Source organism: Schistocerca cancellata, chromosome 6 (assembly GCF_023864275.1).
Source record: "Schistocerca cancellata isolate TAMUIC-IGC-003103 chromosome 6, iqSchCanc2.1, whole genome shotgun sequence".
In the NCBI taxonomy this organism is placed as follows: Eukaryota; Metazoa; Arthropoda; class Insecta; order Orthoptera; family Acrididae; genus Schistocerca; species Schistocerca cancellata.
In genome coordinates this window covers 135,481,710-135,503,565 of record NC_064631.1, presented here as the reverse complement: position 1 = coordinate 135,503,565, position 21,856 = coordinate 135,481,710, and the positions used below count along the sequence as shown (strand labels likewise).

Genomic DNA, 21,856 nt, shown 5'->3' with positions numbered 1-21,856 from the left:
CCCTCTTCCCCCCCCCCCCCCCCTCTCTCCCACTCTCCCCCAACCATTCACCCATCCACCCACCCACCCACTCCCTTCCCCTCTTCCAGAAACAGCAAGGTATCAGTCCTCTTCTACCCATTCAGATTTAGATTGTCTTTGGTTTCCCATAAATGCATAAGGCAAATGCATGGCCAATTCCTTTGAAAAGGATACAGTGTTTTTCCCCCATCCCTGTTCTAACCAACCTTGTAGTCCAAGTCTAATAACCTTAAGTTCTAATCTTTCTTCCTTCTTTCCCTCCACAGTCTTCACCCATTGTTGATTTAATTCCAATACCATATGTTGAAACATATTCAAATTAATGTTTTTGTTTTTGATGCAAAAATCTTCAAGAAATATCAGAATCACATGGGTAATTTCCCTAATCCAATAGTCGACAGAACAAACGATGGTAATAAAAGTGCTGATATTGTCTTTAAGGTGAAGGAAGTATAAAAAATCAGTTCATTTTTTTATTTGTGGACTGTTTCCATTATTTATATGAATTTCTTGTTGTTGTGTTTATATATTTTTAATAGAAAACCTAACACACACACACACACACACACACACACACACCATGCTTGAAATACACACTGAAGTGCGAAAGAAACTGGTATAGGCATGCATATTCAAATACAGATGTATGTAAACAGGCAGAATATGGTGCTGCAGTCAGCAAAGCCTATATAAGACAACAAGTGTCTTGTGCAGCTGTTGGAAGGTTATCAAGATTTAAGTGAGCTTGAATGTGGTGTTACAGTCAGTGCACACATGATGGGACACACTATCTCTGAGGTAGTGATGAAGTGGGGATTTTTCCCATATGACCGTTTCACAAGTGTACCATGTATGTCAGGAATCCGGTAAAACACCATATCTCTGGCATCACTACGGCCAGAAAAAGATCCCGGAAGAACGGGACCAACGAAGACTTGAAAAGAATCGTTTAGCATGACAGAAGTGTAACCCTTCCACAAATTGTTGCAGATTTCATTGCTGGGCCGTCATTAAGTGTTAGAGTGCAAACCATTCAATGAAACATCATAGATATTGGCCTTTGGAGCTCCCTTGATGACTGCACGAAACAATGGTTTACACCTCCCCTGGGCCCATCGACACTGGACTGGTGGTGACTGCAAATAAGTTGTCTGGTCAGACAAGTTTTGCTTCAGATTGTATCGAGCGGGTGGACATGTACAGATATGGAGGCAATTTCATGAATCAATGGATCCTGCATGTTAGCAGGGGACTTCAAGCTGGTGGAGGCTCTGTAGTGGTGTGGGACCGCTGATACACGTAGATACGACTGGTAGATAAGACAGGTGACTTGTACCTGTCTGATCACCTGCATCCATTCATGTCCATTTTTGAATTCTGACAGACTTGGGCAATTCCAGCAGGACAATGCGACACCCCACATGTCCAGAACTTCTACAGAGTGACTCCAGGAACATGTTTCTGAGTTTAAACACTTCCACTGACCACCAAGCTCCCCAGAGGTGAACATTATTGAGCATACCTGGGATGCCTTGCAACATCCTGTTCAGAAGAGATCTCCACCCCCTCTTACTCTTATGGATTTATGGAAAGCCCTTTAGGATACATGGTGTCAGTTCCCTCCAGCACTTCTTAAGACTTTAGTTGAGTCCACGCTACATTGTCTTGTGGCACTTCTGTGTGCTCGCAGGAGCCCTACACTGTATTAGGCATGTGTACCAGTTTCCTTGGCTCTTCAATGTATAACACACAGTTGTCAAGAAAACCTTTTTTTAACTGTCAAGTTCAAGACAACTGAAACTACTTTTCACTAGTTTTGATACAGATAGTGTTGTAACTTTTGTATATTATTGTGTAATAAGTAATACGACCTAATAGCTAATAGATATTGTTTTTAATTTTCAGTTTGTCATGTTGTGAAGCAAGGCAGATGCACCCTGGTTACAACATTACAGATGTTCAAGATACTTGCACTGAATGCCCTTATCTTGGCTTACAGTCAATCAGTTCTGTACTTAGATGGTATTAAATTTAGTGATACACAAGCAACTCTTCAGGGTCTTTTGTTAGCTGCTTGCTTCCTCTTCATATCTAGATCAAAAGTAAGTTAAATTATTTTTAGTATCCATACTTTATTACTTTCTTCCTTTGGTTGCAATGAAAGAAGGTAATAGAGATATTTTTTCAAGAGATTTGAGCAACATAATTTTTTTCATATATCCATGGAAGGCATTGATGGATTGAAATAATGGCAATTGTGTTTGATCCAGGGGAAAGATCAGTGTAATGAGGAAATTATAAAAATGACATTGTAGTGAGAACTAGAGTGATAACTGAAGCCCGGATTTATATCCAAAAACAAATTGCTAACATACCCACTAAAAATTCATGAAATGTCCATAAACAAATGCAAAATAAAAATGGTACAAATAATAAATATTTTTATCAGTATTATGAAAAGGATAGTTGCTACTTACCATAGAGCAGAGAGCTCTCTCTCTCTCTCTCTCTCTCTCTCTCTCTCTCTCTCTCTCTCACACACACACACACACACACACACACACACACACACACTCAACAGCAGTCGTGTGTGTGTGTGTGTGTGTGAGAGAGAGAGAGAGAGAGAGTATTCCAGAGCTTTAATCTGAATCTTTAAGGAAAATGTAAAGAACAGTTTAGAGTAGAAAATCACCACATTGTCCATTGCCACTGTTGCAACAGATATAAAAATGTCATCCTTACGTTTTCTGCAGTGAAATAGATCTCTCTCTCTCTCTCTCTCTCTCTCTCTCACACACACACACACACACACACACACACACACACACACACACACACACACTCAACAGCAGTCGTGTGTGTGTGTGTGTGTGTGTGTGTGTGTGTGTGTGTGAGAGATCTATTTTTGAAGAAGGCCTTTGAGGCCGAAAGCTTTATTTGACACAGTCTTTTTGATATGCCTATCTGCAACTTAGCATTTCTGCTATATGGTGAGTAGCAAGTTTCCTTTTCATAATATTGTTACATTCTGTCCTGGATTTTACATTGTTTGAAATATTCTCAGCAGTTTATCACAATGTAATTACTTGTACTCAATTTCTGTAGAAAAGTATTCCAGAGCTTTAATCTGAATCTTTAAGGAAAATGTAAAGAACAGTTTAGAGTAGAAAATCACCACATTGTCCATTGCCACTGTTGCAACAGATATAAAAATGTCATCGTTACATTTTCTGCAGTGAAACTTCTTCGTTTGTCACTAAAGTAGGTTTTTTTGTAGAGTGAAATTGACCTCTCTCCATCATAAGAAGTCACCAGTACACGATAGTAACTCCAAAGCTCTTCTTCAGTGAATTCATCTTGCACTTTACATGTTTCCCCATCCGGGTGCGTATTTTACCAAGAGCTGTTTTCAACGTACCAAAAGAAATTTTTCAACTCCACATGTTTCAAAGAACAGTGCCTACAATACCTGATTCCCTTGGGACAGTGATGGTTGGAATGAATTGTTCCTAGCCTGCAACTTCTGTACAATTCCTGATAGCACTGAAAATGACTACATACGTAATGCAATTTTATATACCACTTGCGGTGAAACACTCTAGAGCTATCTGCATAGAACCTGCTTCTTCTGGATCTAAACTGTCTACTATTTTATTCACATCACTGCAGTGTTTAGCATAGTAACATAGGGCCTCCAACCACAAACCATGCCATGTTAAAATAGGATAATGAGGTATTGCTAACTTCGGAGCCAATTCTCCAAAAATTGAAACTCTATCGGGTGCCTTAATTAGTGGGTGCCTTAATGAAAATTTTCTTGACATTGGAAACAAAACAGTCAACTTTTGGATATTGTGATCTCATCTTTTCTGCTACTAAATTGTTTGTCCTTCACAGTATTCAATTGGTGGCAAAACAAAACAATGTATTAAGTCACTCCATATTCTTGCTTTTGAACTTTGATTGCAGCTGCACGTAAATGCATGTAATAAGTCCAGTAGATGTGAACTTAGTGTCATACGTCACATGATTCAACAAAAATATCCATTATAAAAAACTTTAATGGTACTTGCAGCCACCTCCCACTCTACAAGGTAGAGGAACCCCAGAATCTGTTGCAGCATGGCTAAACAATTAGCTCAAAGGAAAATAAATAAAACTATTGCATGTGTCAACCAATTAGAATTTTATATAATGTACTTTATAATTTCGAGATAAAATAATATTTGATTATGAATTGGAATTTTTATTTTGGCTAGAAAAAGGAAAATATGCCATTATTCAAACAATGGAAAATCCAGGATGGAATGTTACAGTATTATAAGAAGGAAAGTTGCTACTCACCATATAGTGGAGATGCTGAGCCGCAGATAGGCACAACAAAATGACTCACAATTATAGCTTTTGGCCATGAAGGCCTTCGTCAACAGTAGATATGCATTTGCACACACATACACACTCATGCAAATGCAACTCACACACACAACTGCAGTCTCAGGCAGTGTGGTTTCAGCTGCCTGAGACTGCAGTTGTGTGTGTGTGTGTGTGTGTGTGTGTGTGTGTGTGTGTGTGTGTGTGGACGCTAGTGCTTATGTGTGTCTATTGTCGACAAAGGCCTTAATGGCTGAAAGCTATAATTATGAGTCTTTTTGTTGTGCCTGTCTGTCACTCCGCATCTCCAAAATATGCCATTATTCATAAGTTTTAATAATGTGTGTGCAAAATCAATTTTCCCCAAAATATGCAGTTATATGCACTTTAAAAATGCGCCAGTGGCCTCATAAAGGTGAGAACGGTAAAGAATATTGCAAATGCATACAGAATTACAACAGTTAGTTTTCTCAGCCTTGTTCCCAAACATTTTTGAACATGGCCTACACATTCTATTTTGCTAATAATGGCATCTCCATATGGCTTAGAGCACACCACAGTGTTGTATGCCTTACTGTCACCATCACCCAAATATTTGGTGTACCGTACGCCTCTTGTTTCTACAGAGCAATGAAATATTTGATGTACTCCATGAACTTCCGTACCACCACTTGTTCCTCTAAAATTAGCCACACAGTCGTGTTTTTTATGTTCATTGACTTTGCAACATTTGCAATATTTAGACATTATCTCCAGATGTAACACTTCACTGGTGTTTACACTCGTGGCAGTCACTACTCCATTCAGGGAAGTATGTCCTCTTTTCTGCCAACTTCCATCAAGTGCAACTGCAATATCCGAACATCCATCATTTTCTTCCACTGCTTCCCTAGCAGCCAGTTTCATGCTTTCCTCACTGACCTCACCTACAGCTTTCTCTAATATGCAGTCAGTTTTTCAAATTTATTTGGTGGTTGATGTAAGTTCATCACTAAACAAAATGTTCTCCCTGCAGCCATGCCCTTGCCTGTGGATCATAAGGCATAAACTAATCTAGTATTGGTTTCCCAAGGGCCACTTGCTTCTGGTTTTGAAGAACTCATAAATGAAATCACAGCTGAGCATTTAGTGCAAATTAAATCCGAAGCAATTGCTAGGCCTTTTCTCCCACTGGCACACTCTTAAATTTTCACACTCTGTGACTGACCACACTGTCTACATTGTACAAATTTAGAAATTACATCTGATAATATTCTCAAATTTATAATAATGTTACTGCACCCCTTGTCACTTACAGTAAATTTGTTGTAACTCTCTTGAAATGGTGAGAGCTTCTTTGATGATGCACTTGTTTGAAGAATTGCAATTAGAAACATTGTTACCAGGCGACATAACCTCTTGTACAGAAAGCTTTCTAAACTTGTTTCCTCTAAATTGTCGTTTCTTGAAAATGGCTTTATGTTTCGTCATCTTCAATAAACACAACAAAACACACACAAACAAGCACTGCAAACGTAAGTATAACAACTACTCGCAATCACACTTGAACAAAACTAACCGCGTATTTGAAAGTGTGTTGTTTACAAACAGCAGAAACAAAAGAATACCGACCATAGCATTCCAAGGATAACCAACACACTTGGTAATAAAAAATTTAAAAAATCTCTAACGTGCATTGCAGGGGATATAAAGATCTAAAATATATGCAAAAAAGTGGGCATGGCACTTAAACACACGTGGTAGGAAAATGCTCTTTAAATGCTCGGAAAAATTTTTTTTTCAGCAAAATCCTTTTCAGAGTACGTAAATAAAACGTTAATCTATCGAAATATGATGAAAACCGAAAATTGATTTTTTTTCTGCCTGAACGACGGTGTGGTCCGCTTAAAGCCTCTGTAGTTGAATGACTGGTCTCCTTTACTCCTTATCATATACACATTGCCAGAACTTTCCTTATTAAAGGTATAAATTGCTGTTATCTGATCATCACGTAACACAGGTTTATTTATGGAAGAAGAAACATCTTAAATAACGGTCACACTTGACTGCAGAAAAAGAGGGGGGAGGGGGGGGGCAGAGATAAGCTGAGAAATAAGCATGATGACAGCACTATAGTTGAAGAAAGAAACACTAGATACTAATAAAATGCAGATACGGGCTACACAAAATTAAAATTATTCTTTCTTAAATCAAAATATAGAAACTTAAATTCAAAATTGTATATAGAAAAGTAGCTTTGATTCATTAATGGGGTACGTGGGACAAATGTTAAAGTAAACTCAAGAAGTTAAATGTAGTAGTCATGTAATCATCCTTATAAATCTAGCTTTTAAATTTAGACCAATCCAGTTTTACATATGGTTTATAATTATTAAATCATCTACATGTAAGAAACATTAATTTTTATTTGTGTGTGTGTGTGTGTGTGTGTGTGTGTGTTGTGTGTTGTGTGTGTGTGTGTGTGTGTGTGTTTTATTGATATGTATAATGATAATGATGATGATGATGATGATTATGATGATAATAATAATAATAATAATAATAATAATAATGTGGGTCTTACTGTTAATCCAAAGTGATTAGTTAGTAATTAAAAAAATCATATTTCATACAAATAATTGTACTCCAGTGATTGACTTGTTCGTATCAAATGATGATTATGTTTTTCTCTCATTTCAAGCCATTGAAGACATTATCAAAGCAAAGACCTCTTCCAAACATCTTCAACCTTTACACTATTCTAACAGTCTTGCTTCAATTTACGGTACATTTTGTGTGCCTAATATACCTAGTGCAACAAGCGTCACTGAGATCACCACCAAAGTAAGTGAAAATTGTTAACAAAACTACCAAATTGCTTTTGTAAGATTTATTTATTTATTTATGTATTTATTAAAAAATAGGGTACCACATTTGCTTCTTGTTGTTTGTAGTGGTATGTCAAACGTATTACAGCAGACATAATATGTAGAACATAACTGAGTCAGCCTTAGCTTGTGCAGCCATTTCTTAAACAAGGTATAACATACATTTGAAATAGTTTATATGTAGAACGTCATTCTCAACACCATCTGAGGAAGCCCTCTAAGCTGCTTACATCCTTCTATCCCATTGGAATTCCACTGTCTCTCAGAATCCTGTCCATCCCATTCTGAGACAAAGTTAATTTAATTTCAAGGTGGATGAGCTCAGTGTGAACTTAACATTTGTTAGCCTTGGTGTTAAAGACAAAAAGATCAGGCTTGCAAGTACTGAAAGTATTAGTCAACAGTAACTCTGTGGTAAATGTCTCGTAGTTATCTTCCTCACACATCCTCTTAAGAACAAGTCACAGACTACTAGTACCAGTGTGTAATGTAGCACATGCCATGTATTAATGAGCACTGTCTTATTTAAAGGCTGTGGTGATATCCTCACCAATAAGAAATAAAATATGAAAACACATGATTTGAAATATATTGGGGCAGTGCCGATTCCCACTAAAAAAAAAAAAAAAAAGTAACATCAGAGTTAATATGAGACTATAATCTGTAACACCAGTCCCTTGACCGCTGGTTGGCTTATTGTGTGCAACCCAAATCCCATCATCTGTGATGATCCAGTCTAAAAACTCGTCATGCTCTCACTGCAGAAAAGTCAAAGCTGGCCCCATGCACTTAGCTTTGTGTTCAGGTGTTAGTTGTTTCAGAATCCAATTTATGGAACAGGTGTTCTTGACAATTTCGTGCAACAAAGAGCAGACATCTGTGGAAACTGACTGCCGAGTTCCTTGATTGTGAAGTGATGATTCTCCATACATAGGTAACTGTAATAATGGATGGCCTCCTGTGTTGCGCTCATCATCATGAACATTTTGGTGCATCCTGTAAAGTCTCTGCATCAGTGATGCATCATCTGCTTGCTCATTACGTTAGGCCTGTGGGCTTGGCACAGTTGATGATGAATTTCAGTCGGTACTGTGTTTTGTGCATTCAAAAAACTTTATCACCTGTCTCACATCACGCATGGTGGGGGCTGGAATACAAACCTCCATTTTCAGCTGCTGCTGCTGCTGCAAAGTTAACGTGAGGTCCCAGGAAGTTATGTTAGCACACACACCATTTCATGTCATATGGATTGCTAGCTGTGGAGCATGTGGGAAAACATATTTTATGGACGCACCTCAAGTATACTACCTAATCAGAAATACATCTATGGAGTAGAAGGAATTCTCACGTAGAAATGATAGTAATGTGTTTAACTTCCATTATCTGCCAGAACCTTTAATTCACAAGGGTGATGGTCAAATATTTTTATGGCAGCATACTTCTTCCTCTGCAGGAGTAATATTAAGAAGTGATTTTTTGTTCCTAGTGTTATATCTGTGAATGCTACAATTATTTCAAATATTTCCTGATTCTTCATTACAGACTTCATTAGAGAGTAAATATATTGTGAGGCTGTCATTACTACACCTTAATTCTTCAAGCAGTTGCCTTTATTAAGTTGCTACTTTCAAAATGTAGAGCTTGCAACAAAAAGTCTGGGAGATTGAAATTTCTAAAGGGTGAATCAAACAGCAAGCAGTGTTCATGGGTATTGCTGTTGGTCGATCGACATTGGACGGTTAATGCTGGTTTTGGATGACCCTGGAGTTGTCATCAGATGGTGTCCCATATGTGCTCGATTAGAGACAGATGTGGTGATAGAGCAGACTAAAGGAACATATCAACACTCTGTAAAGCACCATGGGTTGCAACAGTGGTATGTGGACGAGCATTATTCTGTTGAAAAACATCCCCTGGAATGCTGTTCATAAATGGCAACGCGTGGTCTTCTCTCTCGGCAGTCTCACATGCCACAGTCGAGTGTTGGTAATGGTGTCTTGTCACTTTAAAGGCATTCTGGACTGACATCAGCTCACCACATCCAAACTCACCCAACCGTTACAGAGTGTGTGTAAAGCAAACCTGATTTGCATCCTCACTCTTGTGCAACAAGTCCAAAATTTGAATAGGTATCACCTTTCAGAAGTAGAAACACATCTGCCAACATTTGTTTGCGTCACTCCTCCTTGGTGCTGCAATTTTTTCCATTAATGTAAAAATATACAATAAAATAGAAGAATATAAATGTGACATGAAGTCATGCTGGAGGCAGGTGACAATTATTATAATAATCAGCAGTAGTGCATTCAGGCTGACTGGGTCAGTGGTAAGTCAAACAACAGTCAAGAAATGACTTTATTGCTCATATGATGCATTTCAGAATTTGTCCATCATCAGATATCCAGGAGTGATTGCTGCATCTAGATGAAGAGTTTCCAGTTGTATGTGAAACAAACATTCACTTGCAGCAGTCGCTCCGGATATCTGACGATAGATAAATTTCGAAATGTGTCATATTAGCAATAAAGTTGTTCCTTGCCTAATTTTTGACTTTTACCATTGTGATCCAATCATCCTGAGTGCAGAGCTACTGATTATTAAAATAGAAAAAAATTCAAGATGGATTATGTGCCAGAAAATCTTTTCAAAGAACAATTAACTCATTCCTCCCCCCTCCCTATAATTGAGATTTTTTGGGTTGCTATTCCATATATATTTCTCTCAACCTTGTCTTTTCTGATTTTATTATTGTTTTGCAGGGATGAAAAGCCCACAGAAAGTGTTGGTGATGTTGACAGTGAAGAAGAAGAATTTGCACCAAGCTTACTTAATAGCACAGTGTACATAATTTCAATGGCACTGCAAGTTGCAACATTTGCCATTAATTATAGGGTAAGTTGTAACTTCCACATTACAGTGAGTTCTTGTTTGACACATTCCATCTATTTTTTGGAACAATTTTCTGAAGCTGTTTACTTCACTACATATCTGATATTATGGCTGCATTGTCTTCTGTTTGTCAGCTGTATTGGCACAGACATGTATAAAGTTATTAGTATAATCTTTATAAAATAAATAAAATTTTCTACACTGTAGCTGTACAATATTAATTTGTGTTGAGTTTTGAGCATTAGGTATTTCCAAATTTCCTGCAGTTGTTGCATTATTAGTTCTCTGTTTTCTTCTTCTTCTTCTTCTTCTTCTTCTTCTTCTTCTTTAAAATTCTGCTTTTTTGTAATTGTTGTTTGTCTTATATCGAGAGTAGAATGTATTTTATGCTACTTGAATCCTGTATTCTCTATAACGTATATTATGCTTTGTTTTACTTTATTATAATTTTTTATAGGCTGTAAGTTTTTGTAAGAAAGTGCAGAAGTAAAGATTCATTGTAAACAAAAAGATATGTATTATACTACTTTTATTAGCTACTACAACTGTAATTTCAGTTACAGTATTTTAGGTTACATACCTGAATTTTAGTAAACAATGCAGAGTCATTGCTAGCACGCCACCGTTCATCTTAGATTGTGGGATGTGTCGTTGTTGTTGTTGTTGTTGTTGTTGTCGTTTTTCTGCTGGTCTTCAGTCCGACAACTGGCGTGATGCAACTCTCCACGCTACTCTGTCCTATGCAAGCCTCATCATCCATTTCAACTTGCTTACTGTATTTGACCCTTGGTTTCCCTCCAGAGTTTTTACATCTGTATCTGCTTGTACCACAAGCCATTGTATGGCATGTGGCAGAAGGTACCATACACCACAAAGGGAATAATTACTGTCTATATGCCTCCATATGAACCCAAATTTGTCGTATCTCCTCTTTGTGATCCTTATGCGAAATGTACATTGGAGGCAATACAACCATTCTGCAGTCAGCTGCAAATCTCTCACCTCTAAATTTTCTCAATAGCATTTTGCGAAGAGAAAGTCTTCCTCCCCTCACACTCCCCTCCATTACCAAATGATGAGACGTCATGCTTAAGGATTTGTCCTACCAACCAATCCCTTCTTATAATCAAGTTGTGATACAATTTTTTCCCCCAGTTTGATTCATTACCTGCTCACTAGTTACTCAGTTGACCCATGTAACCTTCAGGCAGTGGAAAGTCCAGGATGGTATAACAGTAATACAAAAACAATTATTGCTACTCACCACATACAGGAGGCATTGAGCCACAGACACACAGTGAAAAGATTGCTAAACTTTTAGCCTTCTCCAGAAGCAGAAAACAAAGACAAAAATGACTTGCATACACATGGATACTGCCTATGGCTGCTTGGACCCTGACTGCAGAATCTGCCAGCATCTAGCATGAGCAGCAATCTGGAGTGAGTGGTGCAGATAAAAAGGAGGCATGAGGTGGGGAGAGGGTGGCAGGGTAGGGGTGGTGGAAGATGATGTGCAGCTGTGGGAGCAAGTATGGATGTTGGGGGGATAGGGCCGCTAGGTGCAGAGTCAGTAGCTGCGCTGTACCCCAGGGGGACCACAGGTCTTTTGTGGCTACATACGCGATGTGAATGGGTCCCCGAGCTATTGCAGCCTTTATTCTTTACCAGGCTGCTGTACCTTCTCCATCCCTATCCATCCCTATCTGCCTTCCTTTCCCTTTGCCCCTTCCTTTCCCTCTCTCGGTGTTCTTCTTCATGTCAGCCCAGCTATCCTTGTGACTTTGCTTCATCTTGTTATTTTGGTTGGTTGCTTTTCCTCTCTATTTTGGCTTTTCTGTTTTGGTCCCCCTCAGGCGTTTGACTTCCATCTCTAAATTTGAAATCTGTAGTGTGAGCCAAATGGGGAAGAACTCCCTCCCTAGCATCTTTGGTGTAGATTCCTCTCCTCTCCTCCTCCTCCTCCTCCTCCTCCTCCTCCTCCTCGCCCTCGCCCTCTACCTTTCCCTCCTTTCGCTTCCCTCCCTGCCATAGCCCTTTTGCCTCCTTGCTAGGTCACCAGCTTGGTAGCCAGTCTGTGTGGTAGGGCTGTTGTGTTACCCATCTGGGCCCGCTGACACCACAGGGATCACACTGCTGGGACCTGTCCTGTGAACACCTTGTGCAATCCTAGGAGTGCTTGCCTATCTTTTCGGGACATCGGAACACCCAGCAACGGCTGTTCTCCCAAGTGGCCGTTGCTGTGGCTGGGTGATGCTCACAAGGCGAGCCCCTGTTCGGAGTAGGTGATATGTGGGCAGATGTTTGGCACATGAAACGTGTTAAACTCTCTGACCCCTCTTCTGTGGCCATGCCTCTTTCTCAACATAGTTCTGTCTCGGTTCCTGTTTCTGCCTTACTGGCCTTACCCTCCTTGTTTACCCCCTGGGAGGAGAGCCAGGCCCAATGGCTTGGGGTGAAACCCTTTCCTCAGTTCCTGGTTTGTACCAGGACCAACGGGGAGACTTTTGCCGCCACCAAACCCCTTTTCTTTGTGGACCAAATTGAGGACAATTTCAGTGAAGTTGAGTTGTTAAGCAAGGTGAGATCTGGCGCTCTACTTATAAAGACAACTTCTGCCAGTCAGCCAGCCTGCATCTGTGGCTGCAACCATTTAGGAGACATCCTCATGATTATCGCTCCTCACAAGTCACTCAGTATGACACAGGATGTAATTTTCTATAGGGACCTTCTCCTCCAGTCCGATGATGAGCACAGGGCAAATCTGGAACAATGTGGTGTCCATTTTGCCCGGAATGTCCAGAAAGGTCCTAAGGACCATTGTGTAGACACTGGGGCTTTCATCCTGGCATTTGATGGGGATAAGCTGCCCGAGAAGGTCAAGATAATGGTGTACAGATGTGACTTGAAACTGTACATTCCGCCTCCCATGTATTGCTTCCGTTGCCTCAAGTTTGGCCACATGTCCTCGCAAGGGTTTGGCCGCATGTCCTCGCAATGCAATATCCCTCCCATCTGTGGTGACTGTGGCCGCCCTCTTCGTGTGGGGAAGCCTTTCACCCTCCCCCTTACCCCCATCCTGCCCCCCTTCCCTTCCCTCACCCTCAGTGCCTCCTGTCCCTTCCCCTCCAGGAACTGCTCCTACTAATCCTCCTCCTCGACCAGGGAAGACATCCTATGGATGGGGCTCCCTCTTGGAACACCCCTCCCAAGTGTTTGTAGTACAGGAAGCTTGCACCCTCAGGTCGGACTAGAGACCCACGCTCCAAGGGCTCCAAAGCCACTATCTCTCTGTCCAATCACGACATCACTGCCACTTGTTCCATTACTGATAATGCCTCCTCCCTCCCTCCGAGGAAGAAGAAGAAGAAGAAGAAGAAGAAGAAGCAATGTAAGTCAAAGGACTGGGCTTCCGGGGGGCTTTGCCCCCTTCTCCTCATCCTGAATCAGACCCAGTTATGCCGCCCCATCCTCGTTGGTGAAGACCACCGACCAAGTGATGTGACGTCCTCTCGGCTTCTTTATGTCTCACCTGGACTCTCACCACTTGATAATCCAGTGGAATTACAACGGATATTGCCATCACCTATTGGAAATAGAAGGCCTTGTTTTCTCCTACTCTTTTTTTCTGTCTTGCTCTTCAAGAAACGCACTTCATGATACCCAGTCTCCAACATTTCGTGGTTATCGTGTTTTCTGCCTGAGCCATGCCAGCTCCAGACAGCGTCTGGAGAGGTCTGCAATTTGGTTTGCGTTGCTGTCATTAGTGACTGGATCCGCCTTCATACCAGCCTGGAAGCAATACGATTAAAGTGCAGATGACTCCAGCAATCACCGTTTGCAACGTGTACCTCCCTCCAGGGTGCTTCATCTGCCTCTGGAGGAGAGCCACTTCGTCGGGTAGGGGTCTTCTGCTCGACCAACTTATTGCAGACTTTGATTGTGTCTTCTCAATGACAGTTCCCCTACCCACATCAGTGTTGCTCATGGCACCTTTGCTACTATTGATCTCACAATCTCCTCCCTTCTCTTGTGACTTCCCTACATCTGTCACTCCAAGATGATCTTTGTGACAGTGACCACTTTCCAGTGGTTCTATCATTCCCTTGCCATCGCCCGGCAGGCGTGCCCCCACATTGATCATTCCGTGGGACCAATTGGCCTTTATATATGTCTGCTGTGTACTTCCACACCTCTCTTTTGAATTGCATTGATGCAGTCGTGCAGGGCATCTCTGCCACTATTCTTCATGCTGCTGGCACTGCTGTTCCTCTATTCAGAGATCTCGCTCATTGTTGACCTGTTCCGTGATGGACCAAGGACATAGCAGTCAGTCCTGGACTGCCAACGGGTGCTGCAGTGATTTAAACAACCACCTTCACAGTCCATCCTCCTCACTTTCAAGCGCTCCTTGCTAAGGCTTGTTACCTTATTAAGCGGAGTAAAAGGGAATGCTGGGAGTGCTATCTTTGCTCCCTGGGGATGTATGCCTCTTCATTGCAGGTTTGGTTCAAGCTCTGTAGCCTTCTGGGCCACCAGTGACAGTCAACTGTCCAAGGCCTTTATCTTCCAAGATGCTCTGTCTAATGATTCATATGTACTTGCAGGACACTGTGCAACACACTTTGCGACCGCATTGGTGTCCTCTTCATATCCTGCTTCCTTTCTCTGGCAGAAACACTGAGTTGAACAGACCGCTCCCTCTGTTTCAACCCTCACCAAGCTGAACTCTGTAATGAACCCTTCACTGAATATGAATTCTCGCAGGCTCTTACCTCTTCACATGACATGGCCCCAGGCCCGGATTCCATCCACAACCAGATGATGCAACACTTGGATGTTACACAGACGCAGTATCTACTCAGGGTCTTCAACTGCATTTGGCTCACAGGTGCCTTCCCCTTGCAATGGCGAGACAGTACAGTTATCCCAGTCCTTAAGCTGGGAAGAACCAAACATATCTCGGTAGCTACCGCCCGATTAGCCTGACGTATGCACTTTGTAAACTTCTGGAGAGGATGGTTAGCTTTCGATTATGTTGGGTACTCGAATCTCGGATCTCTTGTCCTCGTATCAGTGTGGCTTCGGGGAAGGATGATCTCCAACTGACCATTTACTCAGAATGGAAACTGCAATCCGACAGGCTTTTACTAACTGCTGGCACCTTATTGTGGTCTTTTTGGCCTACATAAGGCATACAATATGGCTTGGTGCCATCACATTTTAGTTACCCTCCACGACTGGGACTTTCGCGGTCCCCTTCTGATTTTTATTCACGAGTTTTTATTCCACTGCCTCTTCCGGGTTCAAATTGGCACTTCACTCAGCACCCCTCAGATTCAGGAGAACGGTATCTCACAGGGTTCAGTTTGAAGTGTCACACTCTTCCTCGTAGCCATCAATGAGCTTGTAACCTCTGTTGTTTGCCTCTGGTTATCCTGGCATTGTATGTTGACAATTTTTGCATCTGGTGCAGCTCCCAATTGATGGCGTCTGCTGAGTTCCAGTTCCAAGGCACCATCTGACGGCGCTCTTTGAGGGCTACCTCGCATGGTTTTTAGTTTTCTCCCCCCAAAACACCAGTTACGCATTTTTGTTGTCAACCCATAGTACACCCCAAACCAAACTTTGTTTAGGTGACAAGCTCCTAGATGCTGTAGCACAGTCTTGGGCCTTAGTTTTGATAAAAAGCTGACGTGGCTGCCCCATATTGGCCACCTAAAGATTACATACATGTGGAAGCATAATGCTCTCCGCCTCCTCACCCACACATCTTCGAGTGCAGACCATGCTACTCTTCTCCATCTTTACCGTGCCTTGGTGTTGTCCAGACTAATTTATGGAAGTCTGGCTTATGGCTCAACGGCTCCTTCCACTCTGAAAACTCTTGATCCTCTTCACCATTGTGGGTTGTGTCTGGCTATCCTGTTGACAGTCTCCTTGCAGAAGCAGGGATTCATCCCCCCCCCCCCCCCCCCTTACAAATATGATGAAGCCAACTCCTGGTTTCTTGCGCAATTGCCATTTACAGATTCCTTGACCATTCTGTGTACCGTGTTCTCTTTGCAAGCGAGGGACGGTAACACCCATGCGTGGGATAGCCTGTTGAAATGCGTCCCACTTCCTTCTGTTGGGATCTCCATCTCCACTCACTGGAATGCACCCTGTATCTTTTGTCTCAAACCCCCCCCCCCCCCCCCCCCCCCCTTGGATGGTGCCTAGGCCATGGAATAGGACCAACCTATTCCAGGATTGTAAGGTCTCTGTTGCCTCTATGGTATTCCAATGTCTTGTACGTTCCATCTCCTACTGGCTTAGAACGCCATTAATTTCTGGAATCATGTACTGTGTTCATAGATGAGCTGCTAGCCATTACCAGGGCGCTCAATTTTGTTACTCAGGCCTCCCTCCACAGTGTTTTAATATGTACTGACTGAATGAGCAGCCTGCAGGCAATCGACCAATGCTACTCTTGTCATCCTGTGGTTTCTGCTATCCATGACCTTCTCTGCTCCCTTGGCTGTGCAGCCTGCTCAGTTGTCTTTCTCTGGGTCCCAAGTCATGTGGGTATCCCAGGGAATGAACTGGCTGATCGTTTGGCTAGAGAAGTCAATACTCTCCCATTGTTCCCTTTCATGCCTCCACCTGCAGATATGTGGATCTATGTCAGATCTTTTTTTGCCCAAAAGTGGGATGACAACTGGTGTGCTACTGCTCTCAACAATAAACTCCGCACAATCGAGGAGAATTGGTGCTCTTCCTTCCGTTCCTCTCAGAAGGAGTCCACTGTTTTATGCCATTTACACATCGGTCACACCAGGCTCACCCACTGTTTCCTCCTGCGTAACAAACCATCCTCACAATGTGGTTTTGGTGCCAGACTGACGGTATCCCATGTGTTGGAGGAATGTCCCCTTCTTTGGGTATCATAACTTCCTTGTTTTATAGTTTGACTTCCCTGACTGGTTCCATGCATTTGTTGCAGACCCTCTTTCATCCGTGAGTAACCCCGGAACTGCAGGACTGATGACCTCTCTGTTTGGCCCTATAAATCCTCTCAATTAATTAGTCAGTCAGTCAATCAGTAGCTGTGCCGGGGAAAAGGGAAAGAGAGAAGAGGAAAAGGGTGTGTGATATTCCTCTTATCTGTTGTTGGTGCTGCATTTATTTTACGTAGCTCGAAGTCTTGTATCTTGCTGTAATGAAATGTTATTATGTAAACATACTATGAAGGATAGTACCAAATGATGTAGACCAAGCAATAGATGAATTTTAAAACTGACTCCTCTCACTAGTTTCACGCTATAACTTTGTTGATTGCCAATTCCAGTTACGAAAATCACAATTTAAACAGATAGAGAGATGTGCATCTCTTCCTTTGTAAACATATCCAGAAGAGAACTAATACAACCATTAATAATAGACACCATATTTGTTGAATTTCACAGTGGCATAAGCTTGAGAGAACAAGTAAGAAGGCACACAAAATAATTTGTAGTTAGATCCCCAGAATTAATAACACTGTCCCGTAGATAGTGTTTGTAGAATATTAGCACCCAGAAGTTACATGTTTACTATTTCACACAAGATGTTGTGGAAATATCTTTCACAGCTGCAGACTCCTTACATTAACTGACATACTATTGTCATCCAAACGTTTGGTTACCATGGACTCTTAACATGATCTGACTGGGAAATGTTACTCAGTTACTCACCAGTTGCAGATCCTAAGCTGCTTAAATGTTTATTGTTTACTTCCCGACCACAAACTTTCACTTTAACTGAAGTGGAGATGTGTCTATCTAAAGACAGGTGTAAGAATATGATGTAATTTCTGAAACTATGTAACACTGGAACCACTGACATGTGGTGTAACATAGAACTGTGGCTGTGTCACTTATGACCCAGGTATCTTTCCCTTTTATCACCTTGTTTCCATAGATTATTGTGGCTACTAATGCACCTATTCTTTGAAGTGCCGGATATTTTGTTCTAAAATCAACAAAAGTAAAGTAGCTTTTCTTACATTATCAATTATTATTTAGAAAACTTACACACATTTGCTGTGTGCCGTTCTGGCTAGCATCACGTAATGAGCACAAATAATAGTCTTTTGGTGTGCATTTATTGCAACCATTACAAGACAACATGTTCACATTTCTTGTCTCTCAGGAATATCTTCTGGAGTGATGCAGGTACTGATCTTCCTGATTGCTGTTTGCTTGATGGGGATAAGCTGCCCGATAAGGTGAAGATAATGGTGTACAGATGTGACGTGAAACGGTACATTCCAGCTCCCATGTGTTGCTTCTGTTGCCTCAAGTTTGGCCACATGTCCTCGCAATGGTTTGGCCACATGTCCTCTCAAACAGCATGAGAAATGTGTTAAGGAAAGCATTACATTTGTCATCTATTTAATTCACCTGCAATGTTCAGAAAATGATTATTAAATACTGTACATATATCTGACATATCAGTAACAAAAATATTTTTACTACAAACTGACTTTATATCATCAACCATGTGCTTGCTGCTGACCTTAACGACTGACCATATAGTTTTAATTTTATCTTGTGAATTAGCCATTCTATTTGCATACCCCATACTCTTGGCCTTCCTAATAACATATTTAAGCACCTCACAATACTGTTTGTAATGGATTAGTGCAGCTTGATTGTGACTACTTCTAACATTCTGATATAATTCCCTCTTTGTCCTACATGATATCCTTATCACACTAGTCAGCCACCTAGGCTGCCTTTTACTGCTAGTACCCATTTTAGAATGTCTAATGGAAAGCAACTCTCAAACAGCATGAGAAATTTTACATTGTTGGATGCTTTTTCCAGGTTGACAAATCATATGAATATGTCTTGATGTTTCTTTCACCTTGCTTCCCTTATCAACTGCAGTGTCAGAATTGCCTCTCTGGTGCCTTTACCTTTCCTAAAGCCAAATGGATCATCACTTAGTACATCCTCACTTTTCTTTTTCATTCTTCTGTGTATTATTCATGTAGGAACTTGGATGCATGAGCTGTTAAGCTGATTGTGCATTAATTCTCCCACTTGTCAGCTCTTACAATCTTCAGAATTGTGTGGATGATATTTTCCCAAAAGACAGGTGGTATTTCGCCACCCATCCATCCGTGAATAGCCATTTTGTTGCCACTTCCCGCAATGATTTTAGAAATTCTGAATGTTATCTATCCCTTTTGCCTTATGTGATCTTAAGTCCTCCAAAGCTCTCTTAAATTCTGATTCTAATACTGGATTCCCTATCTCTTCTAAATTGACTTCTGCTACTTCTTCTTCTATCACATCAGACAACTCTTCCTCCTCATTTTGGCCTTCAGTGTACTCTTTCCACGTATCCACTCTCTTCTGCATTGCATTGCACTCTTAATGTTACCACCCTTGCTTTTAATTTCACCGAAGGTTGTTTTTACTTTCCTATCTGCTGAGTCAGTCCTTCCAACGATCATTTCTTTTAGATTTCTTCACTTTTTTCATGTAAGCATTTCGTCTTAGCCCCACTGCAGTTCCTATGCATTTAATTCCTCAGTGTCTTGTAGTTCAGTATTTCAATAAACATATTTGTACTTCCTTCTTTCATCAATTCACTGAAGTATTTCTTCTGTTACTCATCGTTTCTTTGCAATTACCTTCTTTGTACCTGTGTTTTTCTTTCCAACTTCTGTGACGGCACTTTTTAGAGATGTCCATTCCCGTTAAACAGTTCTGCCTACTGAGCTATTCCTTATTGCTGTATGTATACCCTTAGAGATTTTCAGGTGTATCTCATCATTCCATAGTAATTCTGCATCCCACTTCTTTGCATATTGATTCTTCTTAACTAATCTCTTAACTTCAGCCTACTCTTCAGCACTATAATGTTGTGATCTTAGTCTATATCTGCTCCTGGGTATGCCTTACAATCCAGTAACTGATTTTGGAATATCACTCTAACCAAGATGTAATCTAACTGAAATCTTCCCGTATCACCTGGCCTTTTCCAAGTACACCTCCTCTTCTTGTGATTCTTGAACAGAGTATTAGCTATTACTAGCTGAAATTTATTACAGAACTTAGTGTTTCACCTCTCTCATTCTTTGTCCCAAGCCCATATTCACCTGTAACCATCTCTTCTACTCCTTCCCCTGCAACTGCATTCCAGTCCCCCATGACTATTAGATTTTCATCTCCCTTTATGTACTGTATTACCCTTTCAATATTCACATACTTTCTCTCTTGCCCCCCAAGGGGCTCACTGCTCTTTGGTGGGTTTGTGCTTGGCTACCACAGGGCCCCGGCCTTTGCAGCATCTTTTCCCTTCTGTGCTGCATGTCTCTCTTTTTGCTATTCTTTTTCCTCTCTTGGGTAACATGTCTGGGATGTTGTTGGAACTGTGTTATGCATATTCAGTCATTGATATCAGAACAGTCTCTCCACTGTCTTTCATTCCTTCTTTCTTTTTTTCGTTCCCCTTCCCTTATCCTTCCTCCACTTAGGCGTTCAAGGCTCCTCTTTTTCTTCTTCATCCCTGTGAGCTCCTGAAGGCCATCCCATGCGTCTTGACGCATAACAGGTGACTGGGTAACATGACAGGCAGGGTTCACACATAGTCCCTGGTAAAGGCCCGGTCCAGAGAGGGGTGATTGTCTGTGCTACTACCTTCCTAAATTGCTGATTGGTCCCTCTGTCAGGTGTTTGAGAGGTGTGTCCTGAGGTGTCAACAATCGTCTAAGGCAGGTGCACCCCCTTCTGAGGGGAGCACCCCAGTTGGAAGGAGCGCACTATCGGAGATGCTGGCAATGATGGGGGATTTTTTCGCAGTGAGCCAATCATCTTTTTCACCGTCAATGTATATGAACTGTAAACGGAATGAGGCTAACAATTTAAAGATCCTCCCAGCTGCATCACATTTCCTCGTGGTTTCACGTCCTTTGCGACAGTAAGTCCATTCATTATTCAGAAAGGTCTTGATGCAGTTGCCAGCCCTGTGAAATCCTTCTCTTGTTTATAAGTGTCACTTTGCTTTTGGAGACTACTTTTGATTCTCAGGCACAACAGCTGCTTGCAGCTTCACTCCTCCATGGCTGTCTATTTCGTGTTGAGGTCCATCGCATGCTGAATACTTTCCAAAGTGTTAATGTACACTAGGCTACTCGATGGTCTGACTGGGGCAGAGATCCAAGTGTACCTCTCTGATCAGAGTGTCATTGCAGTCCATCAGGTGGTGAAAAATGTAGATGCATCCTTAGTGCCCACATGCACTCTTTTTCTCACTTTTGATAGAATGATACTTCTGACTTAGATCAAAGCAGGCTATGAAGTTATCACGATACAACCGTACATCCCGAACCCGATGCACTGCTACCAATATCATCATTACAATCACACTCTGGAGTCATGTCGATATCCGGCCAAATGTATCATCTGCAGTAGGGATGCTCGTGAGGGCAGTTGTCCGCCTCGTTCCCTCCGCTGTATGAACTGTAATAGCGACCATGCTGCTTCCTCCTGAGATTGTCCCATGTACCTCAATGAGCGGCTGTCAAGGAGAGCCAGGTGAAGGGAAATTGCCTTACCCAGTCACTTGCAAGTTGTGGCTAATCGGAAACCCTGCGTTCTACCGTCTAGCATCTGCAGTACTGTTCTTGCTACGTGAAGGACATAGCCATGCAGACATGCAGCTTCAAGTTTAGCACC

The 21,856-nt window shown here is 41.6% G+C and overlaps 1 protein-coding gene across 1 annotated transcript in view; it reads left to right on the top strand.

Annotated features, from left to right (window-relative positions):
- Nucleotides 1-21,856, top strand: part of LOC126190967 (endoplasmic reticulum transmembrane helix translocase) — a 176,233-nt gene that overhangs the window by 123,137 nt on the left and 31,240 nt on the right. The window contains exons 18-20 of the mRNA XM_049931631.1: nt 1,927-2,123; nt 7,073-7,215; nt 10,019-10,151. Of these exons, the coding sequence (XP_049787588.1) occupies nt 1,927-2,123; nt 7,073-7,215; nt 10,019-10,151 (473 nt within the window). The remainder of the gene's footprint in view (nt 1-1,926; nt 2,124-7,072; nt 7,216-10,018; nt 10,152-21,856) is intronic.